We start from the raw sequence: 19,372 nt of genomic DNA, 5'->3' as shown, positions 1-19,372 counted from the left end.
AACCCAACGTTGCCCTCCCGGACAGGTTTTCAGGAGGTAGGGATAAGTTTTTTGTGTTCAAGGAAGCTTGCAAACTGTATTTTAAACTTCATCCTTATTCCTCCAGAGATGAGGAGCAACAAGTTGGAATTGTGATCTCACTACTGCAAGGAGATCCTCAATCCTGGGCTTTCTCTTTGCCGCAGGGTTCGTTTGTCTCCAGGCTGTGGAGAAGGTTTTCGGGGCTCTAGCCCTCATTTATGTTGACCCTGACCGAATCGCCTTGGCTGAGTCCAGGTTGTGTCACTTTCATCAGGGAAATCAGTCAGTGGAGACATACAGCTCCGAATTCCGCAGATGGGCAACTGATACAAAATGGAATGACCCAGCTCTTAGAAGCCAATTCAGGGCCTTACTGAAAAGTTGAAAGATTCTTTGGCAGTGTATGAAACCCCAGAGTCCTTGGAGGCTGCCATGTCGTTGGTTATACGTGTTGATAGACGCCTTCGGGATAGGTGGGTGAGACCACCTTCTCCGGAGCCATCTTTTCGGGGTAATGCTCCTTTGCCGGGGGAGGGTGGTCTAATGGTGAACCAGGACGGGGGGAGGTGGAAGAACCCATGCAGTTAGGGGGTGCCTCTGCATCGTGCTATTCCCCAGAGATCCGCAGATAGAAGGGCATGTGGAGTTTTTTGTGTGGAAAAAAGGGACATTTTATTGGGACCTGTCCTTCGATTCCTAAGCGAAAGGAAACTCGATTAACCCTTGGTAGTCTGGAGTTGGATAAGCAAGGGGTGCATTTATTGTCAACCTGCAGTTTCCGGTTTGTCCTGACAGCAGAGATGGTTCTAGAGAGCAAAACCGAGAAAATTTCTGTGTTTGTTGACAGTGGAGCTGGAGTCAGCATGGTTGATGCTGAGTTTGTGAAGACTCATGGTCTTGCTTGCTGTACTTTAGGTAAACCTATTTCTATTTTTGCCATTGACTTGGCGCCACTTGCACAGAAAGCATTTACTCAGATTGTACATAATGTAAAACTGAGGGTGGGGTCAGTTCATTGTGAAATAATTCATTGCTATGTCCTGGACAATCTTCCCACACCGATTTGTTTTCGGTATTCCTTGGCTTGCTAAACATAATCCGTTGGTGGATTGGCAAGCCGGGGAGATTACTGCAATGAGAACTGTTTAGATATTTCCCTTGCTACTGTCTCTACGGAAATATTACCTGCTTTTCTGTCTGGTTTTGAGGACGTTTTTCTGAGGGGTGTCAGGATTTGCCTCCTTATCGTGCTTATGACTGTCCTATTAACCTGAGCCCCGGAGCTAAACTACCAAAGTCGAGACTGTATGATCTTTCTGGCCCTGAGAGACAAACCATGAAGGTTTTCATTGCGGAGAGTCTGGAGACGGGACATATCAGACCCTCATCTTCGCCCGTGGTGGCAGGGTTCTTCTTTGTGAAGAAAAAAGATGGCGGTCTATGTCTCTGTTTAGATTTTTCGTGAATTAAATCTAATTACCATCCGAGATCCATTCCCTCTTACTCTGATTTCAGATTTGTTCAGCCAGGTTGTAGGAGCTAAGGTATTCTCCAAGTTGGATTTAAGGGGAGCCTACAATCTGGTTAGAATCAGAGAAGGGTATGAATGAAAAACAGCGTTCAATGCCCCTGAAGGGCATTTCGAGAGTCTGGTTATGCCTTTCGATTTGACCAATGCACCTGAGGTATTCCAGCATTTCATAAATGATATCTTCCATCATTTGGTGGAGAGGTTTGTGGAGGTCTATCTGGCCGATATTTTGGTTTACTCACCTGATTTTGAGACACATCGGGGGCATGTTAAACAGGTACTCCAGATACTAAGGGATAGGAAGCTTTATGCCAAACTAGAAAACTGTGTTTTTGACGTTCAGGAGGTGCAGTTCTTGGGGTACTTGTTGTCATCTTCGGGTTTTCGGATGGATCCAAAGAAGATCCGTGCAGTCCTTCATTGGGACCGTCCCGAGAACCTGAAGGCTCTACAAAGATTTCTGGACTTTTCTAATTTCTACTGGAAATTCATCCAAAATCACTCAGTAATTGTGAAACCCCTTGCTGACATGACTAGGAAGGGGTCTGATGTTTCCAAATGGTCGGATGCCTCCCTCCAGGCTTTTTCTTCCTTGAAGAATTGCTTTGCCACGGCACCTATGCTCAGTCAACCAGATGTTTCCCAACCCTTTATTGTGGAGGTTGATGCATCGGATGTGGGGGTTTGGAATCTGTGTTGTCTCAAGGTCCGTCCCCTGGTAAATGGCGTCCATGAGCCTTCTTTTCTAAAAAATTGTCTTTGGCTGAGAGAAATTATGACGTGGGTAATAGGGAACTTTTAGTGATCAAATTGGCGTTCGAAGAATGGCGATATTGGTTGGAGGGGGCTGTCCATCCTATTACTGTTATTACTGACCATAAGAACCTGTCATATCTCCAGTCAGCTAAACTTCTCAACCATAGGCAAGCCAGATGGTCCCTGTTTTTTACTAGATTCAATTTTTTTGTCACTTTTCGTCCAGTGGTCAAAAATGTCAAGGCTGATGCTTTGTCCCGGAGCTTTCCTGGTGGTGTTGACCATGAGAACCCTGCCCTGATATTACAGAAGGGGGTAGTCTTTTCAGCATTGTATCCTGAACTTGGGGGTGAGGTGTTGGAGGCTCAGGGGGACGCTGCTGCCTCCTGCCCTTTAGGAAGGTTAATTGTACCATCTAATTTGCACAGCAAAGTAATTAAAGAACATCATAGCTCTGTGCTTGCTGGTCAGCCAGGTGGTAAGGCAACCGCGGACCTCCTCTCTTGTCGTTTTTGGTAGCCGGCTGGGGTTGCATCGGAATGTGATCGAACACTTATCTGCTTGTAGTATTTGCGCGCGTTCTAAGGTTTCGCATACCCGTCCGTCTGGTACTCTTCTTCCGCTACTTATCTCTAGCAGGCCATGGACACACTTGTCCATTGATTTTATTACTGACCTATCGGTTTCTGCAGGCAAAACAATGGTTTTGGTGGTTATAGATAGGTTCAGTAAAATGGTTCACTTTGTCGCATTATCTGCACTTCCAAATGCCAAGACACTTGCTCAGGTTTTTATAAATGAGATTGTGAAGCTTCACAGGGTTCCCTCCTATGTGGTGTCAGATTGGGGGACCCAGTATGTTTCCAAGTTCTAGAAATCATTCAGTTCTCGACTGGGGGTGCAGCTGTCCTTTTTCCTCTGCCTTCCACCCTCAGTCGAATGCACAGACCGAGCGTGTCAATCAGAATTTGGAGACCTACCTCAGGGGTTTCGTCTCTGAAAATCAGGAGGATAGGTCATCCTACTTAACACTGGCAGAATTTGCCATTAATAATCATCGTCAAGAATCCACTGGCAGGTCACCGTTCTTTGGTGCATACGGTTACCACCCACAGTTTGGTACCTTTAGTGGGGGAGGAGCTTCAGGAGTTCCTGAGGAGGAACGTTTTGCTTCGTCGCCCTCCTCAGTGTGGCGTGGGGTTCTGAGTAATTTAAAGATCATGGGAGACAGGTATAAACATATGGCTGACAGAAAACGCTTGCCAGGTCCGGACCCGGATGTGAATGACTTTGTGTGGTTGTTTACCAGGAATATCAAGTTAAAAGTCCCTTCTTGGAAGCTGGGACCTAGGTTTATTGGTCCCTATAAAATAACCGCCGTCATTAATCCAGCAGCATTTCGTCTTGAGCTTCCTCAGACCCTTAAGGTCCACAATGTTTTCCACAGGTCCTTACTGAAGAAATATGTGGAACCTCTTGAGCCCTCACCCCTACCACCGCCCCAATAATGGTTGATGGTAATCTGGAGTTTCAGATTTTGAGAATTATAGATTCTCGTCTCCAACGTCGTTCCCTACAATACTTGGTGCACTGAAAGGGTTATGGTCCAGAAGAGAGGATGTGGGTTTCAGCATCAGAGGTGAATGCTCTCAGGTTGATTCTTTCATTTCACACCTCTTATCCTGAGAAACTGGTCCTGAGTGTCCGGAGGCCACTCGTAGAGGAGGGGGTACTGTCACGGGTGTGTCAGATGTGACAGACAGTCGCCCTGCAGTGGGTTGCAGGAGATCTCTCCGTTTGGCATTACAGACATCTTCTTAGAATCTGTCTCACTCTAGGACCCAGCAGCTACCTCCCTCCTGCTCTAATTAACACCCTGGCCTGGGTGTTTAAATACTTTGTTTGCTGTAGGGAGGCGCCGGTGATGTTCACATGTCCCCTTGTGAAGGCTTGGAGCTGTTGCAGTCTGCTTGCTTTCTTTCTGGCTCTAAGGGGCCGTGTGTGTGTAATCTCTCTGAAGTCGACTCAAGCTAAGTTACTTCCCCGTGTCTGTCTCCCCTTGCTGTCTTTTGTGTTAGTGGGGACTGACTAGTGCTCATCCCCCCATTCCCTAGCCAGACCCTTGCTCTAGGGAGAGACAGGGTTTTAGATTCCTGCTTGGCGATTGGTGAGCAACCAATATAGGAGCGGTAGGGAAGAACAGGGTGATATCAGATCAGCCTAGGAGGTGTCCACCCTCTCTGTCCTTGACGTCTGGGCTCCCTTCCCTTCATGCCTTCGTGTTGCACTTTGTCTTTCCTACACTGTGCTTGACACTATCTGTAACAGGCTGCAGCAGCAGAAGCAGACAGAATGTGCAATGGACACTATTGTGCTGTATAGTGTTCACAGTCTCTGCATGCCTAACTCCTGCTATCACCACTGAATATGCATATGCAGCTGGATTAGTCCTCAGAAAGATTATTACTTCAGATGGATATATATATATATATATATATACATATACATATATATACTCCTGGAGTACCACTACCTACATCTAACTATTACACCGCCAATTCTCTTTCACACAGCAGCACCTCTGCCTACTCTGCCTGTCTGAAGGTTAGACTGTGACGAGCCTAGCGTCACCAGGTCTTATAGCGTCATCGGGTCTATATGCGGCCAGCCAATCACTGTAATGCCACAACCAACATGACTACAGCATTACAGTCAATCCCTGCATGTTCATTGGCTCTCTAAAGAGCGCCAAACATGCAGGGCGGGAACCCGAGCTCCCTCCCGAACATCCTGGAAATACTCGCCGAGCATCTCGAGCAGTGAGATGCTCGGGTGAGTACCGAGCAGTAGCGAGCACGCTCACTCATCACTTTTAAACACCATTTGTAACGTAAAAAAATAGGTAAAAAGCCAAGGGGTTGAATACTTTTGCAATCCACTGTATATAAGAAGTGTAAAAGCAACATAGATCTTCCATGTCTATTGATTCTATGATTGGGTGAAATTGTTAAACACAGTTCTGAAATGTCTGTATTCTTCCAGGAAGCTACCCGGCGTGAGAAGAGACGGCTTCTAGATGCGCAGCGAGGAAAGTGTCGAATACGTCTTGGCTCTCACCTTGATGAATGGTGTGCCTTGAAAAATCAGTTAGGCTTTTCTCTGCACTCTCAACTTGCCAAATTCTTGCTGGACAGGTCAGTACAGATGCTTGGTTTCACTCATTTCACCATGTTTTTCTGACTTCTCAATCACCTCCCACTTATACAGGTGTTTCTCACAAAATTAGAATATCCTCAAAAATTTAATTTATTTCAGTTCTTCAATACAAAAAGTGAAACTCATTATATAGAGTCATTACAAACAGAGTGATCTATTTCAAGTATTTATTTCTGTTAATGTTGATGATTATGGCTTACAGCCAATGAAAACACAAAAGTCATTATCTCAGTAAATTAGAATACTTTATAACACCAGCTTGAAAAATGTTTTTAAAATCAGAAATGTTTGCCTACTGAAAAGTATGTTCAGTAAATGCCCTCAATACTTGGTCGGGGCTTCTTTTTCATCAATTACTGCATCGATGCGGCAATGTGGCATGGAGGCAATCAGCCTGTGGCACTGCTGAGGTGTTGTGGAAGCCCAGGTTGCTGTGATAGCAGCCTTCAGCCCGTCTGCATTGTTGGGTCTGGTGTCTCTCATCTTCCTCTTGATAATACCCCATAGATTCTCTATGGGGTTAAGGTCAGGCGAGTTTGCTGACCAATCAAGCACAGTGATACTGTTGCTTGTAAACCAGGTATTGGCACTTTTGGCAGTGTGGACAGGTGCCAAGTCCTGCTTGAGAATGAGATTTCCATCTCCAAAAAGCTTGTCGGTAAAGGGAAGCATGAAGTGCTCTAAAATTTCCTGGTGAACGGTGCGCTGACTTTGGTCTTGATAAAACACAGTGGGCCTACAATTCACAGAAATTGTACCCCTTCATAGCAATTTCTAAAATATAACATTTAATATATATATTAAAATATTGTCAGCAATAAAACAACAACCGACATTATGTCAACTATGACTCTCCCTACAGCCCCTATATCACCATATAGTGACAGGCAAGGGGGCAAAGAAGTGTTAAGTGCAAAAACTATGGTGGAGATCAAAGGGAGAGTCATTGTTGAGCGGGGGCGCCATTGCGCAGGAAAACAGGGTGCCAACTTCCGCGGCAAGGTAGGGTGAGATAGGGCCAAAATAGGGTAAGGCGCAATCCCCCTCCCTTTATTTCTATTGTGCACTGATAATGTTGGTTGTTGTTTTATTGCTGACAATATTTTAATATATATATTAAAGGTTATATTTTAGAATTTGTTATGAAGAGGTACAATTTCTGTGAATTGTTGTATTGATTGGTACCAAAAGCCATCACTGATTGCGGAAAATTCACACTAGCTCTCAAGCAGCTTGGATTGTGGCCTCTCCACTCTTCCTCCAGACTCTGGGACCTTCATTTCCAAATGAAATGCAAAATTTATTCATCTGAAAACAACATCTTGGACCACTGAACAACAGTCCAGGTCTTTTTCTCCTTGGCCCAGGTGAGACGCTTCTGGTGTTGTCTATTGGTTATGAGTGGCTTGACACAAGGATTGCGACACTTGTAGCCCATGTCCTGGATACGTCTGTGTGTGGTGGCTCTTGAAGCAATGACTCCAGCAGCAGTCCACTCCTTGTGAATCTCCCCCAAAATTTTTGAATGGCCTTTTCTTAACAATCCTTTCAAGGCTGCGGTTATCCTGGTTGCTTGTGCACCTTTTTCTACCACACTTTTTCCTTCCACTCAACTTTCCATTAATACAGTGGTGGCCAAAAGTATTAGCACCCTTGCAATTCTGTCAGATAATACTCTGTTTCTTCTTGAAAATGATTGCAATCACAAATTCTTTGGTATTATTACCTTCATTTAATTTGCTTGCAAGGAAAAAACACAAAAGAGAATGAAGCAAAAATCAAATCATTGATCATTTCACACAAAACTCCAAAAAAGTCCCGGACAAAAGTATTGGCACCCTCAGCCTAATACTTGGTTGCACAACCTTTAGCCAAAATAACTGCGAACAACCGCTTCCGGTAACCATCAATGGGTTTCTTACAATGCTCTGCTGGAATTGTAGACCATTCTTCTTTGGCAAACTGCTCCAGGTCCCTGATATTTGAAGGGTGCCTTCTCCAAACTGCCATTTTGAGATCTCTCCACAGGTGTTCTATGGGATTTAGGTCGGAACTCATTGCTTGCCACCTTAGAAGTCTCCAGTGCTTTCTCTCAAACCATTTTATAGTGCTTTTGGAAGTGTGTTTTGGGTCATTGTCCTGCTGGAAGACCCATGACCTCTGAGGAAGACCCAGCTTTCTCACACTGGGCCCTACATTATGCTGCAAAATTTGTTGGTAGTCTTCAGACTTCATAATGCCATGCACATGGTCAAGCAGTCCAGTGCCAGAGGCAGCAAAGCAACCCCAAAACATCAGGGAACCTCCGCCATGTTTGACTGTTGGGACCGTGTTCTTTTCTTTGAATGCCTCTTTTTTTTCCTGTACACTCTATGTTGATGCTTTTTCCCAAAAAGCTCTACTTTTGTCTCATCTGACCAGAGAACATTCTTCCAAAACGTTTTGGGCTTTCTCAGGTAAGTTTTGGCAAACTCCAGCCTGGCTTTTTATGTCTCGGGTTAAGAAGTGGGGTGTTCCTGAGTATCCTACCATACAGTCCCTTTTCATTCAGACGCCGACGGATAGTACGGGTTGACACTGTTGTACCCTCGGACTGCAGGGCAGCTTGAACTTGTTTGGATGTTAGTCGAGGTTCTTTATCCACCATCCGCACAATCTTGCGTTGAAATCTCTCGTCAATTTTTCTTTTCCGTCCACATCTAGGAAGGTTAGCCACAGTGCCATGGGCTTTAAACAGGTAAGTTACAGGTGCTGTTAATTACACGAATTAGAGAAGCATCACATGATTTTTAAAAGGGTGCCAATACTTTTGTCCACCCCCTTTTTTAGGTTTGATGTGGAATTATATCCAATTTGGCTTTAGGACAATTCTTTTTGTGTTTTTTTCATTGAAGACAAATTAAATGAAGAGAATAATACCAAAGAATTTGTGCTTGCAATCATTTTCAGGAATAAACTGAGTATTATCTGACAGAATTGCAGGGGTGCCAATACTTTTGGCCAGCACTGTATGCTTGGATACAGTACTGTGAACATCCAGCTTCTTTAGCAATGACCTTTTGTGGCTTACCCTCCTTGTGGAGAGTGTCTATGACTGCCTTCTGGACATCTGTCAAGTCAGCAGTCTTCCCCATTATTGTGGAGCCTACTGAAACAGACTAAGGGACCTTTTTAAATGCTTAGGAAGCCTTTGCGGGTGTTTTTTGTTAATTATTTTAACTTACTGAGATCATGACTTTTGTGTTTTCATTGGCTGTAAGCCTTAATCAACATTAACAGAAATAAACACTTGAAATAGATCACTCTGTTTGTAATGATTCTATATAATATATGAGTTTCCCTTTTTGAATTGAAGAACTGAAATAAATAAAATTTTTGATGATATTCTAATTTTGTGAGAAACATCTGTATATGTTCACAATTGACCATTTCCAAAATGGCTTGAGCTGTATCTGCCCTGACTGCAATTTCTTCTTTCTTCCCAGCTATAGGATATCTACCAAGCCTGAAAATCCAGGTAAGAAATATTTTGTGCTTCCTAAAGACTTGTGTTAATCTAGTATCCCATTAGAAATCCATTCCTCTAGAACTCGGCCCTTATTTTCATTTTAATATATGTATCCAGAGTCAAAATATGATAAAAGTGGGAATACTGCATTACCACATAGCCTTTATTTCTTCATTTGGATTATAATCCTAAACTCTAATAATAATATAGTTATAAATACTTATAATATTTTAACCCACATCTAGATAATCAAAAATATAACCTGTCCCCCGTAAGGTCATCAAAGACTTTTTGGGGGTTATTTTACTCAGCAGCTCCTGGCCCATTCCTATACCCAACGATCAGATGATTAATAGGACTGTCCGTGCTTTATATATTATATACACATTATTTGTTCAGCATTGTGGATATAGCGATCAGGAATGCAGAGATGGTAATAAAACATCTCTGCCTTCTCTATAGGGAGTCTGGCAATATCTGACAGCGTTTCCTGTTTCTGCAGCTGCGCAATCTTGTGCAGCTGCTCTACTATGCAGTGACATTTTAGAACTTCATTGTGGAGTAATATATGGACCTCCCTGATATTTATAGTGTATGGATGGTCTGGAAGTAGTTAAGTTGGTGTTACAGACTTTAGAGACTTCCGGCGTCTCTTAATGTGGCCTTCATGGACTGTGTTGGCATTAGCCACTATCTTTAGTAGGTTCCAGGGAACACTTCTGTATTCACATTTTCACCCCAATACAGGAATGGCCTATGCTGCAAAGTCCCCTGGATGTGTGTCCACGGAGAAGCTTCTGGCCAGTGGAGAGAGTTGGGTACTAGAAATAGTCAAACCAGGAGGACAAAATCAGAGACAAGATCACAAAGCACAACAAGGTTTAATCAGTCTGAGGTCAAATCATAGTTTTTTTTAACCCCTTTACCCCCGCGGGTGGTTTGCACGTTAATGACCAGGCCAATTTTTACAATTCTGACCACTGTCACTTTATGAGGTAATTACTCTGGAACGCTTCAACAGATCCCACTGATTCTGAGATTGTTTTTTTCGTGACATATTGTACTTCATAATAGTGGTAAAATTTCTTCGATATCACTTGCGTTTATTTGTGAAAAAAACGGAAATTTGGCGAAAAATGTTGAAAATTTTCAAACTTTGAATTTTCATGCCCTTAAATCAGAGAGATATGTCACACAAAATAGTTAATAAATAACATTTCCCACATCTCTACTTTACATCAGCACAATTTTGGAACCCAATTTTTTTTTTGTTAGGAAGTTATAAGGGTTAAAAGTTGACCAGTGATGATTTCTCATTTTTCCTACAAAATTTACAAAACCATTTTTATAGGGACCACATCACATTTGAAGTGACTTTGAGGAGCCTTTATGACAGAAAATACCAAAAAGTGACACCATTCTAAAACCTGCACCACTCAAGGTGCTCAAAATTAACCCTTCAGGTGCTTCACAGGAATTTTTGGAATGTGTAAGAAAAAAATGAACATTTAAGTTTTTTCACAAAAAAATGTTACTTTAGACCGCAATTTTTTATTTTTGCAAGGGTAACAGGAAAAAATGGACCCCAAAATTTGTTGTGCAATTTCTCCTGAGCACGCCGACACCCCATATGTGGGGACAAAACACTGTTTGGGCACACGGCAGGGTTCGGAAGGTAAGGAGCGCCATTTGACTTTTTGAATGTAAAATTTGCTTCAATAATTAGCGGATGCCATGTTGCGTTTGGAGAGCCCCTGATGTACCTAAACAGTGGAAATCCCCCACAAGTGACACCATTTTGGAAACTAGACCCCTAAAGGGGTATAGTGAACATTTTGAACCCAGAGGTATGACACAAAATTTGATAACATTAGGTCATCATATTGAATAAGTTGTCATTAGTCTTGAGCGCAAGTGCTCGCTACTTGAGTTTACATCGGGTACTCGGGTATGCACCAAGTATCGTGGGTGCTCGAGTGACATGCTCGAGTCCCTGCCCCGCATGTTTCATGGTTGTTAGACACCCAAAAAAAACATGTGGGGATCGCTCATGCATGCCAGGCAATCCATGCAACTTTTTATGGCCACGAGCATGTCACTCGAGCACCCACAATACTTGGTGCATACCCAAGCCCCCGATGCAAACTCAAGTAGCAAGCACATGCACTCAACACTGGTCGCCATATCGTCACCATTTTTTTTTTATCTACTTTTGAAAAAATCCCAACCCTAGCACAACCCTAACCCTAGAACAACCCTAACCCTAGAGATTATTTTTTACACCGTTTCTCGTGCGCTATAAGTAATTAGACGACTTTATTCTTCGGGTCGGTGCGATTACAGCGATGCCAGATTCATATGGGGTTTTTATAATTGACAGCTGTCACACACTAAAAGACGCTTTTTTTGCAAAGCCTAGTTTTTGCATCGCCATATTTTGAGAGCTATAATTTTTCCATATTTCGGCCGACAAAGTCATGTGATGGCTTGTTTTTTGCGGGATGAGTTGACGTTTTTATTGGTACCATTTTCGGGCACATGACATTTTTTGATCGCTTTCTATTCTGATTTTTAGGAGGCTGAATAAGCAAAAAACAACAATTCAGGAATTGTTTTTTTGGGGTGTTTTTTGTGCTGTTCCGCGTGTGGTAAAATTGATAAGGCAGCTTTATTCTTCGGGTCAGTATGTTTAGAGTGATACCACATTGATTTTTTATATGTTTTGGCGCTTTTACACAATAAAAACAATTTTATAGAAAAAAAAAATTTGTATCGCTTTATTCTGAGAGCTATAACTTTTATTTTTTGGCTGATAGAGCTGTATGGCGGCTTATTTTTTGCGGGACAAGATGACATTTTCAGTGCTACCATTTTTATTTACATCTTTTTGAGCGCGTTTTATTTCATTTTCTGTTTGGTGGTATGATGATAAAGCATAATTTTTTAAAATTTTTTTTTACCGTGTTTACCAGGGTTAACTAGTGGGACAGTTTTATAGGTCAGGTCGTTCCGACACGGCGATGCTAAATATGTGTACTTTTTATTGGTTTATTTTATTTTTTTCATAATAATATTTATTTATAGGTACAGTATATTTTTATTTTTTGGGGATTATTTTTTTTATTTTTAAATATTTTTGCTGTTTTGCTATTTTTTTTTCACTCTGACACTTTTTTTTACTTGTTCACTATGTCCCATTATGGGACTTTCACTTTTTGCAGCCTGATCGTTATATATAGCATAGAGATGCGTGCAGCAGCATCTCTATGCTATATTCAGCCTGTCAGCGCTGCATGCAGAAGTTACTTTGGTTACTCCTGGCACATAGCACCGAGTGTAAGCTGTGATAATCAGCTGACACCCGGCGGCGATCGCCCCACACCGCTCATGTGCGGGCGCGATCCCTTTATGCTTAATAGTACATAGCTGGTCCATAAGGCCCAGGGCACAGCTATGTACTATTACTGACGACGTCGGAAAGGGGTTAAGTTTGAAGGTAGACTTAAGTCCTTCAAGTTCAACCTATAGCCTACACACATGGTCAAAATTGTTGGTATCCCTCATTTAATGAAAGAAAACCCACAATGGTCAAAGAAATAACTTGACTCTGACAAAAGTAATAATAAATTAAAAATCTATAAAAATGAACAAATGAAAGTCACATATTGCTTTTCAGCCCTGCTTCCACAGAATATTTAAAAAAAATTAAACTCATGAAATAGGCACTGTTAACTGTAACCCAATCCGAGTGTGTTCCATTAATAACCACACTTCTTTTCCTATCACTGAAGTGCAGACCTCTGGCTGTTCCAGTCCGGCCCGTGGACTGAGACAGCCGAGGAGCTGATAATAGTGGCCCACGAACCGCACCTTGCCTTCTGCCGCCCGCTGTCACTGTCTCCATTTGCAGTGAATGCATTGGTTTATGAGGGACCTTCAGCTGACGCGATGAAGTAATTCAATTGTGTCAGCTGCGCACTGTGAAGAGTCAGAGCATCAGAGAGAGGAACAGAGGCACAGGCAGAGCACTGGGGAAATTGGAGTGAGTTGAGTATGTGGTGTTCTTTTTTTTTTTTTTTTTTTAAGTATATGGGATGTTTGGCTGAACATGGGGACGCTATGGGGCTCTCATACTGATCATAGAGAGGCTATGGGAGTCTCATGCTGATCATGGGGAGGCTATGGGAGCCTCATGCTGATCATGAGGAGGCTTTAGAGCTCTCATGCTGGACATGGGGAGGCCGTGGGGCACTCATGCTGGACATGGGGAGGCTGTGGGGCTCTTATGCTGATCATGGGTAGGCTATGGGGCTTCCATGCTGGACATGAGGAGGCTGTGGGGCTCTTATGCTGATCATGGGTAGGCTATGGGGCTTCCATGCTGGACATGGGAAGGCTCTGGGGCTCTCATGCTGGACATGGGAAGGCTGTGGGGCTCTCATGCTGATCATGGGGAGGCTGTGGGGCTCTCATGCTGATCATGGGGAGGCTGTGGGGCTCTCATGCTGATCATGGGGAGGCTGTGGGGCTCTCATGCTGGACATGGGGAGGCTGTGGGGCTCTCATGCTGATCATGGGTAGGCTATGGGGCTTCCATGCTGGACATGGGGAGGCTGTGGGGCTTTCATGCTGGACATGGGGAGGCTGTGGGACTCTCATGCTGGTCATGTGGAGGCTGTGGTACTCTCATGCTGGTCATGTGGAGGCTGTGGGGCTCTCATGCTGGTCATGTGGAGGCTGTGAGGCTCTCATGCTGGACATGGCGAGCCTGCAGGGCTCTCGTGCTGCACATGAGGAGGCTATGGGGGGGTTCATGCTGGACATGGGGAGGCTGTGTGGGGCTCATGCTGTATATACGGAGGCTGTGTGGGGCTCATGCTGTATATGGGGAGGCTGTGTGGGGCTCATGCTGTATATAAAGAGGCTGTGTGGGGCTCATGCTGTATATAGAGAGGCTGTGTGGGGCTCTTACGATATATAAGGGGCTGCGTGGGGGCTCATACGATATAAGGAAGGGGCTGTATGCGGGCCCAAATGGTATATAGGGGGATGTCAGCATACTTAATTCTGCTCATTATTAAGTGATACAATTAATATTATTATTAATATAATAATTAGAGTTAAAATTAATATTCAGCAGAATTAATTTCAGCCTTTTGGTTTGGCCCTCCACAATGGTCGTGGTCTCTAATGTGTCCCCTTGGGAAAATGAATTGCCCATTCCTGCTATTTTTGAGAGGACCAACACTATCATTTTTCTTACTGTTTATGTAGATGAAGAGTATTTTTGGATTATTTTTACTTTCTTTGGCAATAAGCATCACTGTCTTAATCTCTGCTGCCTTGATTTGCTTTTTACACAATTTTTTTCCTAAACCTAGAAAAGGACACATCAAATACATGATTGGATTGTAAAATATCAAAATTTATTGGATCATAAAGTTAAAAGCATGATAAGGGGAAAAGGGGAATCCAAAAAGGGGAGAAAAAAGGGGGCATACACAGGGGGTATATAAGTGGATATCAATAGTAAATGGAAAGATAGCTCTAATGTATACATAACAATTGTAACCACAGCAGGAAAAAAGTCACTAGAATATATATGTGCTAATAACAGATCACCACAGTTTTAAGTAGGAGCCCAAATAAAGTGCACAGTGCCATGGGAATAGTAACACCCCAAACTGAATGCTCAGGGGATCTGTATGCAACAAAATGCTAAGAACCTCAGTTTTTTGTAAGTAAAGTTCATTGAGTAATAACACAGTTTAAATCAAACGTTTTTATTGTCTATGCATTTTGGCCATAATGGAGTGCTGCTGCGCTTACATATATATATATATATATATATATATATATATATATATATATATATATATATATATATATCATACCACTTGATTCAGTCAGGTCAAGTCTTAATCAGGCTGACCTTACATTCATTCTTTCTATCAGTACACTGTGTGTGTCTTTTTACATGCTTTGTTTCCAGTTTTTGTCCAGCATCTAGCTGTTTTATATTAATAGGTATAATAAAGAAACATTGTTTTATCTTTTGCTAATTATTATCTAAGTTTGGACACACCTTCTCATTTAAAGATTTTTCTGTATTTTCATGACTCTGAAAATTCACACTGAAGGCATCAAAACTATGAATTAACACATGTGGAATTATATACTTAACAAAAAAGTGTGAAACAACTGAAAATATGTCTTATATTCTAGGTTCTTCAAAGTAGCCACCTTTTGCTTTGATGACTGCTTTGCACACTCTTGGCATTCTCTTGATGAGCTTCAAGAGGTAGTCACCGGAAATGGTTTTCACTTCACAGGTGCGCCCTGTCAGGTTTAATAAGTGGGATTTCTTGCCTTATAAATGGGGTTGGGACCATCAGTTGTGTTGTGCAGAAGTCAGGTGGATACACAGCTGATAGTCCTACTGAATAGACTGTTAGAGTTTGTATTATGCAAAAGAAAAAAGCAGCTAAGTAAAGAAAAACGAGTGGCCATTAGTGTTCAGCGAGTATGTTCTATTAACCCTTTCGCCGAGTATGCTCGGGCCGAGCTCCGAGTATTTACAGCTGCTCACCAGCCTCAGAAATCGCAGGTTAACAGCAGCTCAGATTAGAGACCAGGTCAATGCCACACAGAGTTCTAGCAGCAGACACATCTCTACATCAACTGTTAAGAGGAGACTTTGTGCAGCAGGCCTTCATGGTAAAATAGCTGCCAGGAAACCACTGCTAAGGACAGGCAACAAGCAGAAGAGACTTGTTTGGGCTAAAGAACACAAGGAATGGACATTAGACCAGTGGAAATCTGTGCTTTGGTCTGATGAGTCCAAATTTGAGATCTTTGGTTCCAACCACCGTGTCTTTGTGCGACGCAGAAAAGGTGAATGGATGGACTCTACATGCCTGGTTCCCACCGTGAAGCATGGAGGAGGAGGTGTGGTGGTGTGGGGGTGCTTTGCTGGTGACACTGTTGGGGATTTATTCAAAATTGAAGGCATACTGAACCAGCATGGCTACCACAGCATCTTGCAGCGGCATGCTATTCCGTCCGGTTTGCGTTTAGTTGGACTATCATTTATTTTTCAACAGGACAATGATCCCAAACACACCTCCAGGCTGTGTAAGGGCTATTTGACCAAGAAGGAGAGTGATGGGGTGCTACGCCAGATGACCTGGCCTCCACAGTCACCAGACCTGAACCCAATCGAGATGGTTTGGGGTGAGCTGGACCGCAGAGTGAAGGCAAAAGGGCCAACAAGTGCTAAGCATCTCTGGGAACTCCTTCAAGATTGCTGGAAGACCATTTCTGGTGACTACCTATTGAAGCTCATCAAGAGAATGCCAAGAGTGTGCAAAGCAGTCATCAAAGCAAAAGGTGGCTACTTTGAAGAACCTAGAATATAAGACATATTTTCAGTTGTTTCACACTTTTTTTGTTAAGTATATAATTCCACATGTGTTAATTCAGAGTTTTGATGCCTTCAGTGTGAATGTACAATTTTCAGAGTCATGAGTCTTTAAATGAGGTGTGTCCAAACTTTTGGTCTGTACTGTGTGTATATATGTATATATATATATATGTGTATGTGTATATGTGTGTATATATATATATATATATATATGTGTATATATATATATACATATATATAAAAGTTTAATACACCCACCTTTCGCCCCATTCAAAATAAAACAATAAAAATAAATCGCATATACGCATATTTGGTATCACTGCGTTCAGAATCGCCCGATCTATCAATATATAAAAATAATGAATCGGATCGGTAATTGGCGTAACGAGAAAAAAAAATCAAAACTCCAGAATTATGTTTTTTTAGTTGCCGCTACATTGCAATAAAATGCAATAACAGGCGATCAAAACATCGGATCTACCCCAAAATAGTATCAATAAAAACGTCAGCTCGGCGTGCAAAAAAAATGCCCTCAACCAGCCCAAGATCCCAAAAAATGGAGACGCTACGGGTCTCAGAAAATGGCGCCATTTTTTTTTTTTAACAAACTTTGGATTTTTTTTTCACCACATAACACATAACAAACTCATAATCACCTGGAGAATAATAATGGCAGGTCAGTTATAGCATTTAGTGAACGTGGTAAAAAAAAAAAAAAAAAAAATGTGGAATTGCACTTTTTATGCAATTTCACCGCACTTGGATTTTTTTCCCCATTTTCCAGTACATGATATGGTAAAACCAATGGTGTCGTTCAAAATTACATTTCGTCCCGCAAAAAATAAGCTCTCACATAGCCATATTGACCGAAAAATAAAAAAGTTATGGCTCTGAGAACAAGAGGAGCAGAAAACTAAAACGCAAAAATGGAAAATGGTCCGGTCATTAAGGGGTTATAGTTGCTTCCAAATATATGCCTGATCACATGGCCTGAAAGGTACCTCTGCTAGTTAGGATCAGCAGCATTCATGCAATTTAGTAGTTTGGAGGTCCTGGTGGCCTTCTTTCCAGCTTTGCACTCATCGAATAGATCAGTATGGGGAAGGAGCAGAGAAAATAGTTCTCTCAATGATTGGGAAGGAAGCCATGTCGACTTTTCCTTGATCAGAGACTACAAGATAAAGGGTGCATGCACACGGTCAGTAAACACTGCGTGCAATCCGCAGCGGCCAGATGTTGGAGCATAGTGGACGTGATTTCACGAAATCCCATGCCCACTATGCGTCTCAGTGCTCCTGTGGCTCACTCCGCAAGAGAAATTATATCAGTGTAATGTATAGGATGCAGTGAATCCGCATGTGTTCAGTGAACACATGCGGATTCACCTGCGCGCAGCGCTTTGGACGCAGCACAAGTATGCTGCGTTCAAAGCTATGCTAAAAAGGATCGTGTGCACATACCCAAAGACTTTTTTTTAGCTAGATTTTTCCTTACTAAAAAGTGCATTTTATCGTACAAAACATATTGTAAGTTTCAACTGCTGTTTCTTTAGTCCACAGAAGATACTCAGGCAAAATAGCTGCCACAAATTCATGTAAAGAAAACAGAATAAAAAATTAAGTCAGAAAAAAAAACAAAAACAGAAACCAGATAAAAAAAAAAAAAGAATGAGTGCTTATCCACAACAGCCAAGGTACGCTATTACCCTGCCATTGGCTGTTCAATCCCTTAGATGCAGCAGTCAATAGTGATTGGGGGGACTATCTCTGTAACTTGACCACACTCCCATGATGAGATCATGCAATGCAAATGACGCGCCCCCTGGGACATATTCCTTTTGAGGGGAATACCCGGCACCGGATCAGATGGGGGGGGTTGTAGTCTCCGAGCGGCTGTGACCCGGTCCCGTGCCCAGGGCGTCAAGCTAAGTGTTATGTGGCAGTCCTACAGATGTTATTAAAGTTCTTTTATGTCGACTACGCCACCCGTTGTGATGCGGTCACTGTGGCCGCCGCTGCAGCAGGGTCCGCTGAGGCTGATGGTGGATGTGCAGCTTGGTGGGATAACCCCCAACGGGAGGGGTATAGCCTCAGAGGGGACAGGCGCAGAGGATGGGGGTTGTGGTGGTGCGGTGCAGCCGGCAATGAAGACAGACTCGGGTTGTGCAGTTAAGGGAGTTTACTTACTGCTGATGTTTCGGTCACTCCAGCTGTTAGTGACCATCCGAGCCGTGCTGCGTCCACCAGGTCCTGGATCCAGCCAACCCCCAAACAAGTCCGGAGCGTGGCCCTGAGCTCTCCCTCTGTCCTTTCTTCAGCCGTCCCCACCAGTGATCCACCTAGGTCCAGCTCCCTCGGGCCTTCTGTTGGGCAACCCTTGGCCTTAGGTTCCCTGACCCTCCATGTGGTATGCCTTCAGGGTGGATGTAGTGGGTGACCGTGACAGACACTGCCCACGGTCTCCGGTCTCTGGCTAGGGATGTTTTTGCCCCCACCAGCTTGGGTTCCGGTACCCTTGTGCTGACTCCTCACCCGGTGCTCTAATTTGGGTTCTTGGGTCCCTTCAGTCTTCCCCCTCTGGGTCTTTCTCTTTCTTTCTCCTCTCTCTCTCTCCAGGGCTGCTGTTTCCTTCTCTCTCCTCTCCAACTGACTTGTTCTCAGCGTCTGACCCTGATCTAAGTTGGTGCCCTCCTTATATATCCCTCTATGTGTGAGCTCAGGTGACCAGCACCCAATGAGCTCCTATCACTACCCAGACTGCTCCCCCTATCTGCCCCTACACTACATGGGAAGTACCACCCCCCTCCCACTCCAGCCAGGAACAGGCTCGGTTGTACCTGCACATTTCTAAGTGGGAGTACCGTCGGCCTGCTCCTCTGGAATGGGATGTATGTAGTGCATGCAGTCTATCTGAGCTC

At 43.2% G+C, this 19,372-nt stretch overlaps 1 protein-coding gene across 2 annotated transcripts in view; it reads left to right on the top strand.

Annotated features, from left to right (window-relative positions):
• Positions 1–19,372, top strand: part of LOC141273798 (zinc finger protein 692-like) — a 165,180-nt gene that overhangs the window by 31,666 nt on the left and 114,142 nt on the right. For both annotated transcript variants that reach the window (XM_073686159.1, XM_073686160.1), the window contains exons 2-3: positions 5,351–5,502; positions 9,010–9,041. In XM_073686159.1, the coding sequence (XP_073542260.1) occupies positions 5,351–5,502; positions 9,010–9,041 (184 nt within the window). The remainder of the gene's footprint in view (positions 1–5,350; positions 5,503–9,009; positions 9,042–19,372) is intronic.

Source organism: Phyllobates terribilis, unplaced genomic scaffold (assembly GCF_046119375.1).
Source record: "Phyllobates terribilis strain yellow unplaced genomic scaffold, ASM4611937v1 Scaffold_5__5_contigs__length_657084704, whole genome shotgun sequence".
Classification (NCBI taxonomy): Eukaryota; Metazoa; Chordata; class Amphibia; order Anura; family Dendrobatidae; genus Phyllobates; species Phyllobates terribilis.
This window is presented reverse-complemented; position numbering and strand designations above follow the sequence as displayed.